This window comes from Pelophylax lessonae (assembly GCF_965119305.1).
Source record: "Pelophylax lessonae genome assembly, chromosome: 9".
Taxonomy (NCBI): domain Eukaryota; kingdom Metazoa; phylum Chordata; class Amphibia; order Anura; family Ranidae; genus Pelophylax; species Pelophylax lessonae.
The window spans coordinates 188,081,139-188,101,905 of NC_138776.1; the positions used below are offsets into that span (position 1 = coordinate 188,081,139).

The 20,767-nt window shown below is 42.5% G+C and overlaps 1 protein-coding gene across 3 annotated transcripts in view; it reads left to right on the forward strand.

The window, feature by feature from the left end:
• LOC309563613 (mannose-binding protein C-like) overlaps window positions 1–20,767 on the forward strand; it is a 137,901-nt gene that overhangs the window by 109,538 nt on the left and 7,596 nt on the right. The window contains exons 3-4 of one of the 3 annotated variants that reach the window (XM_082268118.1): window positions 13,282–13,368; window positions 20,275–20,355. In XM_082268118.1, the coding sequence (XP_082124244.1) occupies window positions 13,282–13,368; window positions 20,275–20,355 (168 nt within the window). The remainder of the gene's footprint in view (window positions 1–13,281; window positions 13,369–20,274; window positions 20,356–20,767) is intronic. The other 2 variants (XM_082268117.1, XM_082268119.1) reach the window with 2 other exon arrangements.

The following is a 20,767-nucleotide window of genomic DNA, read 5'->3' on the forward strand; positions in this document are numbered from 1 at the left end:
GAATTCCGATTCCCTGGACAATCGGATCCGGTTGAGCGAGCGGACCAGGAAGTCTCCGATGCTCAACCAGGGGAAGTCATTTCTTCCGATAGTATCCAGATTACCAATAAGGGTATCGGAACTGAGAGCGATCAGATTTTGTCTGATTTACTGGATCGAGCAGCTCTAGAGCAGCCCGATTCGGATCCAATCGCATATGGCCTCTTCATCCAGAGGTTTTTCCCTAGCTGTCCCTTCATTGGGACATCCCGGATGTGGATCTGTTGGCACCTTGGCCTAACAGGAAGGTGCGGAGGTTTGTAGCTCGCGCCACAATCCTCTAGCGGACGCAGCAGAAACGCTGATCGCCCCGTGGGGGCAGTATCAGCTACGGCATGCCTTCCATCCTCTCAAGTTGCTGCGGGAACTTCTTCGCAGGATAGAGGTGGAGGGAATTCCAGTTATTCTGGAAATTCCGGATTGACCTCGTCGAGCCTGGTACGCCGACTTGGCGAGGCTAGTCGCGGACGCTCCTTGGAGACTTCCTCTCAGGGAGGATTTGCGGTCTCAGGGACTGATCTTCCATCTTGCTTTACAGTCGCTGGCTTAATGGCCTGGCCATTGAGACCCAGGTACTGAAGGACAAGGGAGTGTCAGCTTCAGTTATTCCTACCTCCAGTTAAAGCAAGGAAAGCGACTTCCAGCACATGGAAGTCTTATATTGCATGGTGTGAATCTATTGGATTTCCCCCACAGACCTATTCGGTGACCCGAATTTTGGTCTGTCTGCAACAAGGGGTTGAGCAGAAACTATCCTTGAGCACGATCAAGGGTCATGTTTTCGGCGTTAGCAATCTTCTTTCAAGAGACCTTTGGCTAATCATTCCTTGGTGCGGAATTTCAACCAGGGGGTGCGACATCTGGCTCCGCCAGTGTGCGCACCCTTACCGCCTGGTATCTTAATTTAGTGTGGTCGGTTCTTCAGAAACTTCTCTTTGAAGATATTAGGGAGATTCCCTTGCTTACATTCCCAGAAGGTGGCCTTCTTGGTGGCCATTACTTCTGTACGCAGGGTGTCAGAACTGGCCGCATTATCCTTTCGTTCCCCAGATCTGGTGGTTCATAGGGATAAGGTGGTTCTTCTTCCGAATCCATCCTTCCTTCCTAAAGTGGTTTTCGTAAGACGGACTCACTTTTTGTGATCACGGATAGCCCTTGAAGGGGGTTGCCTGTGTCTGCCGCGACCATATCTACATGGATCAGTCAGACGGTGGTACAGGCTTATTCTATTAAGGGTCGGAATCCTCCGTTCCCTGTTAGGGCGCACTTCACTCGAGCGCTCAGTACTTCCTGGGCCTTTCGCCATCAGGCGTCAGTGGTCCAGATATGTAAAGCGGCCACCTGGTCGTCGGTACATACCTTTACAAAATTTTATAAAATTGATGTGATGGCATCGGCAGATGCCTCATTTGGCCGCAAGGTTTTGCAGGCCGCAATTTGAGGAGACCGGTGGTCTACCTCGAGGGTTTTTTTCTGTTTGAAAATTTTTTTGTTGAGTCTCATCATTAAGGATGAGCATTGTAAACTTCTAGTTGGCACCGGTTGGCCCTTCTAGATTTGGATTTGATTTCCATTTTCCCACCCCTCATTTGTGATACTGCTCTGGGACTTCCCGAAGGTGCTGTATCACCGAGGACTACGTCTGTCAATGAGCGATAGAGAAAAATGGATTTTTGTAAAATCTTACCGTAAAATCCTTTTCTCTTAGCTCATTGACAGACGTAGTACCCGCCCCTCTGTTTTTGTTGGGTTGGGTTAAATTCTCTAAGCACTGCTTTTGTGACATAACTGATTTGCTGTGGCAGAGAGAGAGAGGATATACCCTCGGGGACTGCCCCTGGGGTGTGGCCAGAGCATTTTTAATTTCCTGTCTAGTCCTACTCCTGTGGAGGCAACATAACCCGAAGGTGCTGTATCACCGAGGACTACGTCTGTCAATGAGCTAAGAGAAAAGGATTTTACGGTAAGATTTTACAAAAATCCATTTTTTTTTTAAAAAACGATCGTTCATGCTGAGGTTTATATTGTCTATAAAATGGTTACCTGTGGCACAGTGATTAGGAGTATTTTGTGGTATGTGTGTGCAGTGTATACAGCGAGTAGGCACAGATTCTGTTTAATCGCCCCCTTTAAGCCCTTTCCACTTTTAGCTGGGTACACACTTAAAGGAGAAGTACGGGGAAAGCTTGTTTGGCTGTATTCTATGGATCACAGGAGTGCAGTTCGTTTTGCGATACAGTTCTGTAAGCAACAACTTATTTTCTGGCAGTGCCCCTCCCAAGACTAGACTCTGGATCCGCCCCTGTCTCGTATGGCCAAAATAGAACAGTCCTTGCTGGGCAGAATAGCCTCCTTCAAAATGATGGAACTGCCTAGAATACTCTACCTGTTTAGGACCATTCCCATCCCTATAAATCACAAGTATCTCCAGGAACTGACATCTATCCTGAAACACTATGTATGGCTTGGGAAGAGGCCCAGATGTTCCTGGTGAAACACAAGAGAGTGGGGGCGTTTGCTAGCCGGTTTTGGAAGACTACTACAACGCCTCACTTTTATCTCAAGCTAAAAAGTGGTTCCTCAACTCCCCGGAGGCGGTCTGGATAAAGCTGGAGACAGCTCTGTCTCAGTCTCCTTCTTTACACCTACTGCTCCTGGCGGATACGTGGAGACCCCTCACCCTCCACCCACTCCCTCCCACAACACAGGCCACAATACTGGCCTGGAGGAAACAAATCTCCGCCATTAAACTACAGCCTACCTTGACCCCAATGCAAATCCAAATCAAAACCCTGGAAATCTTGATACCCTACCTTAAAACTGCTAAATGGAGGGACCAGGGACTCCTGTGGGTGGACGAACTCTTCTCGTCCAAACACATCAAGCCATGGTCAGAACTCACTGGCCTCTACCAAGAACCGGTGTCCGCATCTTATTCCTATTTGCAGATCCGTTGGTTTCTCCTTAAATACCCTCCTCCAATTATCCACATGAACGACCATCTTCAGGTTTTCCTCACCACTCCTGACGATAAGTTGAAAGGCATCTCCCTAATTTACAACTTGTTAGGAGACAAGCTATCGTTCTCCAAAACCATACCCATGACCAAATGGGAAAAGGACCTAGGTACACAATTTTCCCCCCTGACATGGTCCAAATCATTTCAAGCGGTAACTACCGCAACACATTGCACAAACCACTGGGACCTTGCCCAAAAAATAGTTGCTAGGTGGTACAAAACCCCGGTTATACTAGCAAAATTAATTCCATCCTACTCACCCCTGTGTTGGCGAGGATGTGGCCAACCAGCCAATATTTATCACATTTTTTGGGCTCTAGTTACTGGAAACAAATCTTTACCGCTATGGCTACAATTTCGGCATTCTCCAACAACCTGACCCCGCACTGGCCATCCTCCACTTAGGTATCCATGATTACCCGAAAGTCTATCGCACAATTATGATCCACATATTACTGCAGCTTAGCCCCTAACCAAGCAGAGGTGCTGGCCTAAGTCAATTTAAACTACCAATACGAACGATTACTAGCTCTCAGGTCGAAGGCCTCAATGGCCTCCTTCGACTCACAATGGGAAGCTTGGTCATCCTGGTACCCCAAACAACCAGTATAATGCCAACTCATGTTGCTGTTGATGTTACTGTTTACCTATGCAAGTTTGTTTTACCATCTGTGTTAAATCCGTGATGATCCTTGATTCTTGTCACTGTTCAAAACTGTATATCCTTAGTGCAAAACATACTATTGTATCCTGTTATACTCTTTTTCTTTTCTCTGTTATGTTGAAATATCAATAAAAACTATTTGTAAAAAAATAAATAAATAAATTCAGATATGAGATGTGTTTAGACTGAAACCACATTACAAGAGTTGTTTACAAGACATGGGACACGATACACCGACTGGCCAATTAGAAATATAATTCACCACTATTACCACTAGAAAGCACAAAATATTTTGCACTGGGGAACGAGACACAATATGGTAATTGGATTGAGATACAAGGAGGAAAGATAAGGTCATATAATGAACTTAAAAGGAGGGGAGAAACCATGTCAATGAATGAATGGAGATATTTTCAGCTAAAACATTTTGTGGGATCCTTGCCACAACCCATCAGGTCCGAGAAGGACTGGAACCTGATGGAAAAACTATGTAACCCACAAACAAAAATAAAACACAGTATATCTCAGATATATAAAATGCTTACTGGGATGATGGGTCTGAAAAAGCCTCCATTCATAGAAACATGGGAAAAAGAGATAGGATCACGATTAAAAGAGTAAGAGATAAATATAATACTAAGAGCTGTACACAACTTTGCGGGCAACATAAACACCATCGAAATGAACTATAAATGTCTATCGAGATAGTATATAACGCCGGTAAAACTACAAAAATACCAACCAGAGAAATCCCCACTTTGTTGGAGGGGTTGCGGCATGCGGGCATGATGTTCCGTATCTGGTGGACTGCCCAAAAATTAGTGACTACTGGCAGAAGGTACAACAAAGTATTATGGAGATCACAGGGGTAGATATCATTGATGACCCATGGGTTTGCTTATTCCATAAAACTGATACAACAAAAAGTATTATAAAACCACAATAGTACCAAACCTAATAAATGCAACAAGGGGGGCAATCCCAAAAAAATGGCAAGAACCAGAAAGCCCAACATTTAGAGATTGGTTTAAAAGAATTGAATTAATATATAATATGGAGTATTTAGGTAGCAGAGAAGATCAGATAGAGGGTTTCTCAAACAAATGAGAGAAATGGGCAGACATTAAAAAGACCAGCAAATATTTAGAAATCTGGGTGGAGTAGGGGAGGAAGAGGGGAAGTATGCAAATGGAGAAGAAGAGGAGGATGCATAATAGTGGAAGAGATGAGTAAAAGATGAGCGGAAGGGTAAGTTGGAAGGGGGGGGGGGGATAAGTATTAATGTTATATAATTTTTTCATTTGAAACTGATTTTTTGTATGTATACATTGCATTGAAAATAAGAAAAATGTAAATAAGAAAAAATAAAAGCTCTCATAAAGGCCTCCTTCACATAGTACTTAAGTAATTTACATATGACATCTCTCGGGTTAGAGGCATTATCTGGAATAGGTAATAGAGCCCAGTGAACTCTGTCCACTTTAATGTTGTCGGGTGCGGAGTCCCCCCAAAATTTGGTTAAAAAGGCCCTGTTTGGTGGGGAGCAGGTAAGGAGCATGGGTAACTTCAGGCAGACCTGTAATGCAGATGTTCTGGCGTCTGTCTTTATTTTCATTATCATCAAGTTGATCCAGGAGGGAGTTCAAAACCTCTACATGGTATTTAGTAGTGTCTTGAATTGAGGAGGCAGCCTGCATAATGTCATTCTGTCCAGTCTCCACTGCTTCAACCCTGTGCCCCAGTGCAACTGTGTCCCTGAGCCCACCCACAGCTTGTTTGCAGGACAGTTCCACAGCAGCTATCAGTTGCTTAATATCAGCTTTAGTAGGAAGGGCTTTAATGTGTTCCCTAATGTCCCAATCAATGTCAGTGATATCAGTCAGGGCGAGGGGGAGAACTGACCCATGGAGTGTGTGGAAGCCGAGGGGCTGGTGTATTGCACCTGTTGTGTGCTTTTGGTACTGGATAAGCCGCAACTGGAAGCCTCACTGTGGTGTGTCTCATGCCAGTGCCATCTTTCAAGAGTCCTGTGCCTGCAGCATGCTGAGAAAAGGCGGCTTGTAGCCCGCCCGCTGGTGTTTTACTACATCCGGGTGGTTGGGAAGCAGTGCGGCAAGGAGATGGCATGGTGAGTGTGGTGGAGGAGAGTTGCAATCTGCTCTTGGGAGCTGTAAGGAAGCCCAGGGATCAGATTTAGGCCGCATGTCTGCTCTGTGTGCAGTCCAGGCCACGCTCTCGGAAGATGACTATTTAAGTGGAAAAGAGCTAACGATTTCACAATCTGTAAATCTAAGTTAAGGTTTTTGGCTTTTGATTTAAAAAAAATAATTTGGCTTGAGTCCTGAAATTATAGAAAATGTTATAATAATAATAAATGAGTTAGGATTAGGAATAGATATTATAGGGGGAGGCAATGAAGAGCATTAAAATGCCACCTACAAATATGCACATTTATGTTCTCAACCTCCTGTGGAAATACATTGTATTTTTTAAGTTAGAATTTTCATGTATGGCTATAGCCAATGGTTCAATGGTCAAAATAAAAATGATTAGAGATAAAGGGAATTATTAATGAGTGTCTAGGAGGATTGTGCTCTAGGAGGAACTCAAGGTGTCACTCATTCCAGTGTTATCACAGAGGGCAACATGGTGCAGAGGTCTTAGATTATGAGCCATTGGCATGGTAAAAAAAAAAAAAAAAAACCTTCCCATAGACTCTCCTGATAACAAAATCACATAAAGGGAAGATAAGGTAGAAGAGGGAGAGCTGAAAGAGTAAGGGGAGGGGTAGTAGAAGGAGGATACGTTGGTTCCAAGGAGTAGGAGGACAGAGGCAAAAAAGAGAGAAAGGAAGCCCAGGAAATTCATGAAAACCAGTAGAAGGTGACTAAATATGAAGTAAATGAATGCAAAGATTGACTTGCAACTGTAAAAGAAGCACTTTCTAAAGTTGAAGTATGAACATGAATTCTATAAAAAAAAAAAATAATCTCTAGCCAATATACTGTATGTCTTATAGTGATATTGCACTGTAGTCACCTAAAGCAGAAGGGAACATTTAACAAGCAAATTAGAGACACTATTGGATGCAAGTCAGGATTCCTCGCAGTAAAGTGGTTGTGACAGTTTTACTGTGTATTTGTATATATATTATGTACCCCTTTTTGGAAACTAGCTGTTTCCAAGCCTAGGAGCAGAAGGTTTTTCTAAATGGAAGCAGATAACCACTCCTCAAATGGTCCAAAGGGACTCAATGCACTAAAGTTTTTAAATTGCTGATGCAATATTAAAGAATACAGATATAAACAGTTGCAACAGAACTGGGTAAATAAAATATTATGGAAAAGTAATAAAAAAAAAAGCTGATTAGGACTGGTGTACAGGGAAATCCGGGGCTCCTTGTTCTTCTTTACACTGAAGATAGTTCTTATTGACATTGGCTGTATGTTTGGAGTTGTTGTCCTGCTGCAGAATAAATTTGGGGCCAATCACACGCCTCCCTGTTGGTATGTATTGATGGATATGTATCTGCTTGCATTTCTCAGCTTTGAGGACACCATTGATATATTAAGAGCCATAGACTCAGTGGTCGGGCAAAGAAACATAATGCAGCAGATGAAAGACACATCATTCTTACTTTCTTTTGATATCAGAAAATGTCCAGTGTTGCCATCACTAGAGATGGGGTGAACACCCCCTGGTTCACGCCAGAACTTTTGAAACATTGCAAAAGTCCTCATTTTGAATGCTTATATGCAAGTTATTTGCCATAATAAGGCTATAGGGGCATGGGTACTGGCCTGGGGACATGCATCAATGCAAACATTTTTTTTAAAAAAGATCATTTTTACAGGAGCAGGGATTTTAATGATGCTTAAAGTGAAACAATAAATATGAAAAATTACTTTAAATTTAGTGCCTGGGGGTCCCCTTACTCTAATTGTAAAGTGGTGCGTCTTTACCGTGTATAGAACCTGCTGTAGCAAAACTGACATTTATAAAGAAAAAAAAAAGCCATTTAAATTGCTGGCAATACAAAAATGTTCAAAAAAACAGCAGGAGGTCCCCCCCAATCCATACTAGGCCCCCTTGAGCATGAAGCCTGGCTGGTCAGGAAAGAGGGGGGGGTTGAACGAGAGCCTCATGACCTCAACATGTGGGGGTGCTTTGGGGTGGGGAGGGGGCTCTGCCTTGTCTTATCCCTTTGTTGATGTGGACAAGGGTCTCTTCCCAACAACCCTGGGGTTTGCAGCCAGGGGCTTATTATTATCTGGAAGCCCTCTTGTATCCCTACCCATTCACCAAAAAAAAGTGTCAAAAGTAAATAAAGACAGGAGGCAGTTTTTGACAATTGCTTTAAAAAAACAAAAAAAAACAATGCTCCCCGATGTAGATCCATTGTCAATCACAATGTCCGTGGCTTTGCCGGACCCAAAACAGGAAAAAAAAAAACCCCTCTGCCTGTGACAAAGGCTAACCACAGAATGCCTGCTCTACCTTTTCACAGTTCTTAAATAGGTAAGGGGCGGGGCCACCTGGTGACCTCACCTGGTGGCACCGCCCCTTTGTGACATCACTGAACAATGCATGCTGAGCTAGTGACATCAATCAGTGCTTAGAATGCAGTGTGCATTGCATTGTGGGACGCTCGGCGAACATCCCGTTGAGCGCTCCACAAATTCGGGTGCTCGCCAAAGAGGCAAACAGGCGAAATTTGGAGAGAACTTTTGCTCAGCTCGAACTGTTCGCCTAACTCTAGCCATTACCACAGAACACCCGTTGACTATCCAGAGAAATCTGGCGAGAAGCGGTCTTCATTGAAGAATTGCAGCCAAAAAGACATACTTGTAAATAGCCTAGTAATCAAATTTTGAAATATTTGGCTGTAGCAGGAGGCAGTACATTAATAAATGGAGATTTGGTCAGAATCAATTGTGTGCTCAAAGATGAGAAATACAGACAGATAGTTAGCCATCATGTTATACAAACAGGGCAGCCTGTGATTGGACCCAAAATAATTCTGCAGCAGGACAATGACCCAAACATACAGCCAATGTCCTTAAGAACTATCTTCAGCCTAAGGAAAAACAAGTAGTCCTAGAAGTGATGCTTTGGCCCTTACAGAGCCCTGAGCCCAACATCAAGTCTGTCTGGGATTACATAAGGAGACAGAAGTATTTGAGGAGGCCTACATCCACAGAAGGTCTGTGGTTAGATTTTTGCAAGGAATTTTTGAACAACCTACCTGTAGAGTTGCATCAAAAACTGTGTACAAGTGTACCTAGAAGAATTGATGCTGTTTTAAAGGAGAACAGGGGCCACGCCAAATATTGACTTGATGTGGATTTCTCTTCGTTCATTTACTTTACATTTCCATTTTAATACTTTCCATTTTGTTAACTGATATAAATAAACTATTAACATGTCTATTTCTGAAAGCATTCTTAATTTACAGCATTTTTTCACACCTGCCTAAACCTTTTGCACAGTACTGTATGTTTAAACTCTAGCTCTAATAATTGTCTAATTCGGTGAATTTGCATTCTCAGGTCCTATAAATGCCTGACAGTGAAGTCCACCTAATGCACCTTCATGTGAACAGGGGACAACACAGTTGCACTGCTCCTGAATTCACAGCAGAGTTGCCATTCTCATCTAGGCTGCACCTGTTTGCACTACAGTGGAATGAAAAAAGGTTGCATGGATTGAGGCTATCATCATTGTCACTGCTTATTCAAAAGCTTGTAGCGTGTTAATCAAACACCTGACCAAGCCCAATACTACCCACTACTTTCTGGATTGGCCGGACTGAATGTGCAGTGGAAACCCCTTTCCACTGTGAGCTTTAGGGTCTGGGGGGGGGGGGATGATAGAGGAAATTAGGAATGATAAAGGAAGTTTTTTTAAAGTGTACTTATGCATCATATAGAACTGGATTTGGTAAAGCTTTAGAATGTAAAACAGGATCCCTATTTGTAATTTAGGTGTGATGAAATGTCAATCTCATCCCCAGTGATGGTGCTGGGTATTTTCACATTTTCAGCAAGTACATAAGATACATGTTGATTTTGCCAGAAATGCAGTGTCATGATCACTTCTATGAGCTGAACTAAAAGTATAAAGAGTGTTTTCTTTCTTCTGTAAAATGACAACCCCCCCTACACTATTGTAATGGAGATAAAGAAATAAAGACTGCACAGCATGAAGCAGATATCCTACAGAATGACCTGGACAAAATAACAGAGTGGACAACGACATGGCAAATGAGGTTTAATGTGGAGAAGTGTAAGATTTTGCACTTGGGGACTAAAAACAGAAAAACACAATACATGTTAGTAGGGGAACCCTTGGGCAAATCAAAAATGGAGAAGGATCTGGGAGTCTTGGTGGATGATAGATTAGGCAACAGCATGCAATGTAAAGCGGCAGCTGCCAGAGCCAGCAGAATATTAGCATGCATAAAGAAAGGGATGTATTCCAGAGATAAGACTATAATCCTTCCACTTTATAAAACTCTGGTCCGACCGCATCTGGAGTATTCTGTCCAGTTCTGGTCGCCAGTCCTCAGGAGGGATTTGTTGGAGCTGGAGAGAGTCCAGAGAAGGGCAACTAAACTGATTATTGGATTGGAGGACCTTAATTATGAAGAGCGTCTGCAATCGCTCGATTTATTCGCCCTGGAGAAGAGACGCCTGAGGGGGGACATGATAGCAATTTATAAATATCTCAATGGGGATCTCAGCTTAGAAAAAAATCTGTTCAGTCGAAGGGATTGCATGAGGACAAGAGGGCATACAATGCGATTAGAGGAGAAGCGTTTTAATCTCAGGCAACGTGGGGGGTTCTTTACTGTTAGGGCTACAAGATTGTGGAATTCTCTACCACAAGAGGTGGTTTCTACAGGAAGTATGGTGGCTTTCAAAAGACTCTTAGACGTACATCTCAAGGATCAGGACATTCAGGGCTATGTGAGATGATTACAGCCACACACACCTACACAGGTTGACCTGGATGGACTATTGTCTTTATTCAACTTCACCTACTATGTAATAGGGATGATCGAACGGTTCGGGTCGACCATTGGTTCGGCCCGAACATTGGGTGTTCGAGGTTCGGCCGAATTTAGAACTTTTTGCCCAAAAAGTTCGGAATTCGGCAACCAGAACCGCCCAAAATGCAATGCTTCAGGAAATTGGCTTTAAAAGCCCATGATTGGACCAGAACCATTAGCAAAAGCCAATTGAGGGGGCAGGAGAATGCTAGGAATGTGATTGGAGTGACTAGGGGGTCCCTAGACCAATCATTAGTGAATACGCCCCCCAGTATATAAGATCGCCCCCGCCATATTCCTAGCATTGTTATACTGGACATGGAAGAGAGTGGAAGCAGTTCTGTTAATTTTACTTTAAAAGTGTCATTTAGCTATTTATTAGTGTGAGGAAAGGGATATCTAGTGTAGTTAGAGTGCTCCTTTACACTTAAGTTAGCTTCAAAAATTGAGTTTCTGTAGGGAAAGTGTTAAGTGTAAGGGGACCGTAGTGTAGTGTAGGGTTAACTGGCAGTGACTGCTATTGAAGGGTGACAAAACCCTTCCATAGCAGGGTGACCGCTATAGAGAAATGATAATTTCTCTGAATAGCTTCGGCACACCCATATGGCTTCTCACCAGCCAAGCATTTTTTATGCTGCAGGGGCTGCCACTGCCAGTGCTTTTTTGAGGACATGTTTGATGTCAGACATGACATCTGAACATGTGTATAGGGGGTATATATAAACATATATGTCTGAATATATACCCCTAGACATATATAGGTGTGATAGTAGCAGAAATAAATGCTTGCGCTAATGAAATCATTTACAGTAATATATTTCTGCTACTATCACACCTATATATGTCTAGGGGTATATATTCAGACATATATGTGTATATATACCCCCTATACACATGTTCAGATGTTTTGCCTGCCTCAAAAGAACCCAAAAAAATGCCAAAAAAACGCTAGCGTCAAAAAAAAAAATACCCAGGTGTGTCTGGCATTTTTTGGGGGGTTTTGGAGGCAGGCAAAACATCTGAACTTGTGTATAGTGGTGTATATACACACATCCATATATTTATATACACACGTAGACATATATAGGTGTGATTTTAGCAGAAATATATGCTTGCGCTAATGAAATCATTTACAGTAATATATTTCTGCTACTATCACACCTATGTATGTCTAGGTGTGTATATAAATATATGTATGTGTGTATATATACCACTACACACAAGTTCAGATGTTTTGCCTGCCTCAAAAGAACCCCAAAAAATGCCAAAAAAAACGCTAGCGTAAAAAAAAAAAAAAAAAAAAAAAAAATGCCCAGGTGTGTTTTTGCTGGCATTTTTTGGGGGTTTTTGGAGGCAGGCAAAACATCAGAACTTGTGCACAGTACCACTATACACAAGTTCAGATGTTTTTCCTGACTGCAAAGAACCCAAAAAAATGCCTTCTATTAAACCGGCAAGGTGTTACAGCAGCGAAGCCAACCCCCTGTCAGAAAGTTTTCTAATACAAACAATCTTTTTTTTTATGGTTCTGGACATGCTACAGAGCTGAAACTTCACATGTACACTTTTTAGACCCCCCAGATCTGAAATCCAAAGTAAAAATCAAAAAATCTATTTTTTTTCTTTTCAATAATTGGCTTTTTTTTATCAAAAATGACAATTTTTAAGAACTTTTTTTGTGTGATTTTGTGTCTGGGGGGGTCTAAAAGGTGTACCTGTGAAGTTTCAGCTCTGTAGCATGTCCAGAATCAGAAAAAAAGATCATATAGGTGTTAAAGTTAAAGGAGGATCCCGACCCACATCCCTGTTCTACTGAAAAATTATCTTTTTTTTTTCATGGTTCTGGACATGCTACAGAGCTGAAACTTCACATGCACACCTTTTAGACCCCCCAGATACTAAATCCAAAGTAAAGATAAAAAAATCTCTCTTTTTTTTTGTGTGATTAATAGTTAATGGGGCATGACCCAGAACCCTAGGCACTTTTTAGGGGCATTTATTGGGTTTTAGGGCTTAAAAATGGTGTTTTTTGATTACCGAAGTTCGGGTCCCATTGATTTCAATGGGGTTCTGAAATCCGAACCGAACTTTTGGGAAATTCGGGTGTTCTGGTCGAACCAAACTTTTCAAAAGTTCGATCATCCTTACTATGTAACTATGAAGACATGTTTGAAGTTTAGCCTGGGTGACAAACATGGCTCCCTCCATAGATACAGTGGAGTAAGTGAGTGTTGCCAAAAAGTGTGTTATTCAAAGTATTACTAGGATACAATAAAATAAAAAAAAATATGAAAAAATAAAACCATTGCAGCCACTACATCTAAGCACCAGTAAGGTGCAATATATTACATTTTTGTTTTGGGGTTAGATAAGCTTAAAGATCAAATTGCCCAGAATTAGAATTTGTATGTGTTTATATTATAGAAATAATAGTTTAACAATGTAGTTTTTACTGCTATGTGTTTACCATAGCATCTCAAAGCTATTGTATAATATTTGTTTCCTTAGGCCCGACTGGAAATAAAGGAGAGAAAGGTGAAAAAGGAATTGGTTTGCTGGGAGGACAGGGACAAAAGGGAGAGAAAGGAAGCCCAGGTAATTCACGAAAACCAATAAACGCATTGTAGTGATTGTCATGCAACTGTAAAACAAGGACTTACCGAAGTACTTGAAATTGAATTATGTAAAGAATATACATATATGGTCTACATACTGTATCTCTTGAATCTTATTGCATTGTAGTCACCTAAGTGAGACATTTATCAAGGAAATGAGTGAGACCTTTGGATGCAAACTAGAATTCCTCTCAGGTAGTAAAATCTACATGTTAGTTTTATTGTGTATTTGCGACCACTGCAATTGCATTCCTGGACAACCAGTTGAGACAGGTTTGCACATCTATGGGGCAAATTTATCAGTTTAGATGAGACAGATTTTCACTCTAAACTGGCAGTCAATAAGTGGTCAGGGTCAGGTTTTATTTAGACCTAGTGCTTCTTTAGAGCAGATGGGAAAAAATGTTATCAATCAAGATGCAATCTGAAGCGAATCAGTCACACAAGCTCACTGCCCCTGTTTTGTTTCAATAATGTGCAGCAGAACTGATTAACAACGAAGAAAACAGAGATATAGAAGATTGACCAAAAATGGGCTGAATAAAATCGGAGTATAGAGAATGGTGGCTCAAGTAGAGGCATCTAGGAAAAGCTTGGCCCAGAAGCAAACATTGTTTAAATTTCAAATCCAACTTAGAGGAAGAAAAAAAAAATTAAAAAAGAATGTCATGCAGCAGTAAAAAATATAAATCAGCAGCCCTTGCTGCATTATTTCACTGTTTCCTACCCAGACTCAATGCTTTCTGGTAAAATTCCAGTCTCTTTTTCAAGCAGAAAGATATTATTCATCCCACTGGAATTCTCAGAAGGATCCGGTTCGTCCTGACGCCCTGTATAGTACAAAGGTGTTCAGTATAGCCAATTGGAATAAATAAACAGACACTAGCGTCTGGCTTTACGGCCAACTACATACGGCGCCAAAATCCGGTCGTTAAGGTTGACCCCTCCCATATTAAGGTTATATTCGTGGACACAGAGGGATTTTTCCATAACTCCAGCTGTCGCAGGAATTTTGATAATCGTGTCTACGTGAAGGGAAGACAGAACAAAGACATTCCGTGTATCCCTCCACTTCACTGCAAGCAATCTGTCCATTTTCAAGCAGGCTCTCTCCCCCTGACTAAGACGGGAATTAACAAGCCAATATAGCCACAATTCACTCTTTTTGGTTAATGCCAATGTTGAGGGAAAGGCCCAGAAAGGTTTTAAACTTGGAAACCGTTATGTATTTTTTAGCCGAATGGTCTGGCAAAGGGTGAATTTGGGTTGGTGGCGATGAATTGACCAGCGTATAAATTTGATTGGTCCACATTAGATCTGAAAAGATCTTCCGTGAAGAACAGTTCATAAAAATTCAGTGGCGTAAAATTGGCTGTTTCCACGTGGAGTCCAGGTTGGCCAGTGAATGGGGGAAGTATGGGCGCTGTAGTACCAGTGGGTTGCCAATTAGGATATGCCAGCGCATCAGGGAGGGCACTATGGGCTCTACGGGCCTTTCTTCGAATATGCAGTGGCTGCGGGCCACTACTTGTGCTAGCCACCGCACCAGCATCAACTGCACTTATGGGAATCGCCATGTCACCAAGTGTTACTGCAGTGCTGGGTGTACTAGGGCCAGGGTGTACTAGGCCGCTGGTGCTCGCCAGGCCACCAGAAGGCTAAGCGGCACTAGTACCGACACTCTGCTCTTCAGGTTTGTATACTGACCCTGATTCTGCCAGTGAGGCTTCCCCATCGCTCTCATCTGACATGGTCAGTATACTGTAAGCCTCTGCACTACTGTACTACCCTTTTGACTTTTTAGCAACTAAATTTACCGGTACAGTATTGTGACTCACAGGTAAAAAAAGCACCTGGTTGTCAAGGACTATTTCAACCGCTACCAAAAAAAACTGCTAATGCTAGCAGGGATCAGGCCTGACTCTGCTAACACAGCGGTTTTGTGTGTTTTTGTAAGTGACAGTAATCTATTGATTACTACACTTGCCTGGGTGGGGTGGGGTGGGCTGGGCGGAGGGGTTAAACGCAGGTGCTTGCAGGAATCAGGAATTAACAAGCCGTTGGGGGAAGCCCCGGCAATTAGGTCGCACGGTGCCACATGCGCCAATTTGTAATTCGAGCAGGTGACTAAATAGTGGCACGCTTGAATAAAAATTGTTCACGTACAAATGGTACCCCTTTCCGGATAAGGGTGACACCAAGTCACAAACAATCTTGCCGCTGCTCCCTATGTAGTCTGGGCAGTTGGGGGGCTCTACAGAGCTATATTTTCCCTCGTAGACCCAGAAACCAACTGTATAGCCTGTGGCCCTGTCACACAGCTTATACAGTTTGACCCTGTATCTGGCACGTTTGCTGGGGAGATACTGTTTCATAGCAAGGTGGCCAGTAAACTTAATCAGGGACTCGTTAACACAGACAACTTGTTGGGGGGTAAACAAGACTGCAAACCGCTAATTGAAGTGGTGTACAAGGGGCCGAATTTTGTGGAGCCGATCATATTCAGGGTCTCACCGGGGACGACAGATTTAATTGTCGTTGAAATGCATAAATCGCAGAATTTGCTTGTATCTCATCCTGGACATGGAGGCAGAGTACACGCGCATATGGTGAAGTGGGCTAGTGGACCAATATAGCCACAATTCACTCTTTTTGGTTAATGCCCATGTTGAGGGTAAGGCCCAGAAAAGTTTTAAACTTGGGAACCGTTATATATTTGTAGCCGAATGGTCTGGCAAAGGGTGAATTTGGGTTGGCGGCGATGAATTGACCAGCGTATAAATTTGATTGGTCCACAATAGATCTGAAAAGATCTTCCGTGAAGAGCAGTTCATAAAAATTCAGCGGCGTAAAATTGGCTGTTTCCACGTGGATTCCAGGTTGGCCAGTGAATGGGGGAAGTATGGGCGCTGTAGTATCAGTGGGTTGCCAATTAGGATATGCCAGTGCATCAGGGAGGGCACTATGGGCTCTACGGGCCTTTCTTCGAATACGCAGTGGCTGCGGGCCACTACTTGTGCTAGCCACCGCACCAGCTTCATCTGCACTTATGGGACTCGCCACGTCACCAAGTGTTACTGCAGTGCTGGATGTACTAGGGCCAGGGTGTACTAGGCCGCTGGTGCTCGCCAGGCCACCAGAAGGCTAAGCGGCACTAGTACCAACACTCTGCTCCATACGAGCACGCTGCGATCTCTGCACCTCTTCAACTCCAGAATGGGGTCGGGTACGCCTGGTTCTAACAGGGACCCATCTGTCTTCAGAGCTGTCTGTCAGAGAGCCGCTGCTCTCTTCAGGTTCATATACTGACCCTGATTCTGCCAGTGAGGCTTCCCCATCGCTCTCATCTGACATGGTCAGTATACTGTAAGCCTCTGCACTACTGTACCACCGTTTTGACTTTTTAGCAACTAAATTTACCGGTACAGTACTGTGACTCACAGGTAAAAAAAGCACCTGGTTGTCAAGGACTATTTCAACCCCTACCAAAAAAAACTGCTAATGCTAGCAGGGATCAGGCCTGACTCTGCTAACACAGCGGTTTTGTGTGTTTTGTGTTTTTTTGTAAGTGACAGTAATCTATTGATTACTACACTTGCCTGGGTGGGGTGGGTTGGGGTGAGCTGGGCGGAGGGGTTAAACGCAGGTGCTGGCAGGAATCAGTGCTGATCATGCAAGCACCACGTTTTGGGAACCCTAAACTATGGGGACACTAGTATAGTTCTGATCAGATCAGATATTGATCTGTTCAAACACTATACTAGTAATGGAAGTGTGTGTGTGTGTGTATGTGTATGTGTGTGTATGTGGTAATCAAGAGGTTATTTCTAACTATGCGCCGGGGATCTGTGCTATGTTAGACTGATGCTAACACTAACTAATGTCATCTGTGACACTAATAATAGTGATCAGAAAAAAACTGTACACTGCAAAAGTGACACTGACAGGGCAATGAAGGGGTTAACTGGGGGTGATCAGGGGAGGATCAGGGAGTTAAATATTTATTGGGGGGGTGGCGGGGACCCTAACCCTAAATGGAATGGCTGCAAGCGCTTAACCTGGTCAAAAATCACACTTATACAGGTATATAGGAAACTGCTATATACTATATGCAGTGTGTGTTGTGACAGGGGGTGTAGGGGTTAACTGGGGGTGATCAGGGGTTAAATCTTTATTGGGGGGGTGGCGGGGACCCTAAACCTCCTTGGGACAGAAACTAACTCGCTAGCGCTACCTCAAGTCACAATCACACTAATACAAAATACAGTAAAACACTATATTACCTGTATATTAGTGTGCAATGTGGCGGGGGAAGGGGTTAACTGGGGGGGATCAGGGGGTTAAATCTTTATTGGGGGTGGCGGGTATCCTAAGTATAAAAGGAAGGGCAGCAAGAGCTAAACCTAGTCACAAGTCACACTGCTACAGGTATATACTGTATGCAGTGTGTGTTGTGACAGGGGGTGTAGGGGTTAACTGGGGGTGATCAGGGGGTTAAATCTTTATTGGGGGTGGTGGGGACCCTAAACGTCCTTGGAACAGAAACTACCTCGCTAGCGCTAACTCAAGGCACAATCACACTAATACAAAATACAGTAAAACACTATATTACCTGTATATTAGTGTGCAATGTGGCGGAGGGAAGGGGTTAACTGGGGGTGATCAGGCGGGGATCAGGGGGTTAAATCTTTATTGGGGGGTTGGTGGGTATCCTAAGTATAAAAGGAAGGGCCGCAAGTGCTAAACCTAGTCACAAGTCACACTTTTATGGGTATATAGGAAAATGCAATATTCTGTATACAGTGTGTGTTGTGACAGGGGGTGTAGGGATTAACTGGGGGGGGGGATCGGGGGTTAAATGTGCCTATCTACGTGTGTGTGAGTGTGCTGGTGCAGTACTCACGGTTTTAGATCCACTCTCTCCTTGATGAATCCAAAATGGATTTGGGGAGGAGAGAGCGGGTCTTTTCTGTGCCTGCGTTTACATGACACAGGCACAGACAGTATCTGATTGGGCAGGACTGATCAACAGGTCCAGGCCAAAAATCATTGGCCTGGACCTGATGACTGATCGGTTCTGAGCCCAATCAGACCATCAGTGGGAGCGATTGACGAAGCCCTACGTCGCTTTGCCTGTAGGGGGCTGACTGCCGGAGTAAATAGGTGTGCGGCAGTCGGCAAGTGGTTAAAATCCTCCTTACAAAGGAAAGTTCCATATTCCTGGTTTTACAAACCACTGCACTATCTTGGGATTCAGCTAACCTTTCCCTCTACCACATTGTATAAAGTAAATTTCATCCCGCTTATCTCAAGTTTCCAACAAGAGATGTCTAAACCCAAAAAATACTTTCTATCTTGGTCAGGACATTTAGCAGCATGCAAAATGCTATTACTTCCAAAAATAATATATCTATCTAGGACACTCCCAATAGCTATAAAGCAGTAAAGCGACATGCTCCCCTCTGTGGAAACACAGATCGGTGGGAGGTATGGGAATTCCTGTCTTGATAGACTATTACATGGCATCTATACTAGACCAAATAAAATATTGGTTTAGATGTCTGTCCACCATTAAAACCGTGGTCTTGGATAACAAACTGATACAATTTTCAGAGTTATCCCACAACTTTCTTACCAAAAATTGAACTTTTTTCATGTATGTGAATTTCCTCAGTCTTTCATACCCTATGAGGTACATTTTGCTTAGTTCCCAGGAAACATTTGGAAATTTTGGCATTCTCAAGCTTCTAAGCAGAAAGGTATTACTATGATCGATAACACTTTAAACTCTGAAACAACCTTTAGCAAATGAACGCCTTTCCACAAATGGGAAAAATAATTAGGAACAGAGTACTCGGATACCCAATAGCTTGGAGCAATCAAATGTAACTACCAATATTCACAATTCTCTAACTATTTGGAATTGGCATAAAATGCCTCTTGAGAGGGCATTTTACCACATATATTGTAGCAAAATTTTCTAACACCAACTCAAACCTCTGTTGGAGAGGCTGTGGTCAGGTGGATACTCTAACCAATATGGTTTGGTATTGCCTTCTGGGCAGAGATATTTAAGCTAATTTCCAAAGTTACTAGATTTTTTACTAAACCAAATATTGAACAAGCCATACTAGGCATTAACATACCAGCTTTCCACACCTCAGTGAGGTCAATAGCCATGCAGATATTGATGGCCGCTCACTCATGTTCAAATATAAATTCCTAGCATTAGAGAAATGATCAGACAGGTTAACATAATAGCTGAATATGAAAAAATAGTAGCGTATAAAGAGGGAAATGCAGCTGAATATGAGCTCAACTGGAAAATTTTAACAATATAACCCGGATTAGTTGTCTTATTTCTTTAATTGCTTTGAGTATGTTGGATGCAAATTTCATGATATAATTCACAACTTATAATAGTAAACAACAAGTCTCTTTTTCTTAATGTTTTATATGCTTTTTACTTGTCAATACCTTTTGACATTGTACATGGTATACATCTTTTTCATTGTATGTTTAAAACTAAATAAAAACTATTTAAATTAAAATCCCTGTCAGGTTATACTATAGGTCAGGCCCTATAATAGGAATGTCCCCTCATTTCCTGTTCTTTTGACAACTTTTTAATCAGACAAGTAAAAAGGAATCTGTCCAATGGAGTCTTCAACAACAGTAAAACCTGACAGGAGTTCTGATCCATCCCCACTCTATCCAAAACTTCAAGAAAAGGCTTTTGCTATAGATACACTCTAACGCAAAATATAACTAATTTTAACCAGATGTAGAGAGGAATAGAACTATTTTCTGCAGATATGTAACATCGTTTTGCAGTACTTTTCAGGCTGTGTATTTCAGGTGAAAGTAATAAACATTTTCTTCGTAGATGTGGAGAGCATCAAGAAAACTGCAGCTTTGGAAAGTCAAATCGCTTCCCTAGAGAAGAAATGGTCCTGGATAAAAAGCGGTAATGCTGAATACTGACATAGACATGAGAATGTGCTTTTCAAATGAGTCCTTAGAATGAACCAATTATTAGAATGATACATAGTTACCTAGTTACATAGTAGGAGAGGTTGAATAAAGACAATAGTCCATCCAGTTCAACCTGTGTGGGTGTGTGTGGCTGTAATCATCTCACATAGCCCTTAACGTCCTGATCCTTGAGATGTAAGTCTAAGAGTCTTTTGAAAGCCACCATACTACCCGCAGAAACCACCTCTTGTGGTAGAGAATTCCACAATCTTGTAGCCCTAACAGTAAAGAACCCCCCTTGTTGCCTGAGGTTAAAACGCTTCTCCCCTAGTCGCATTGTATGCCCTCTAGTCCTCATGCAATCCTTCCGATTGAATGGCTTTTTTTCTATGCTGAGATTACCA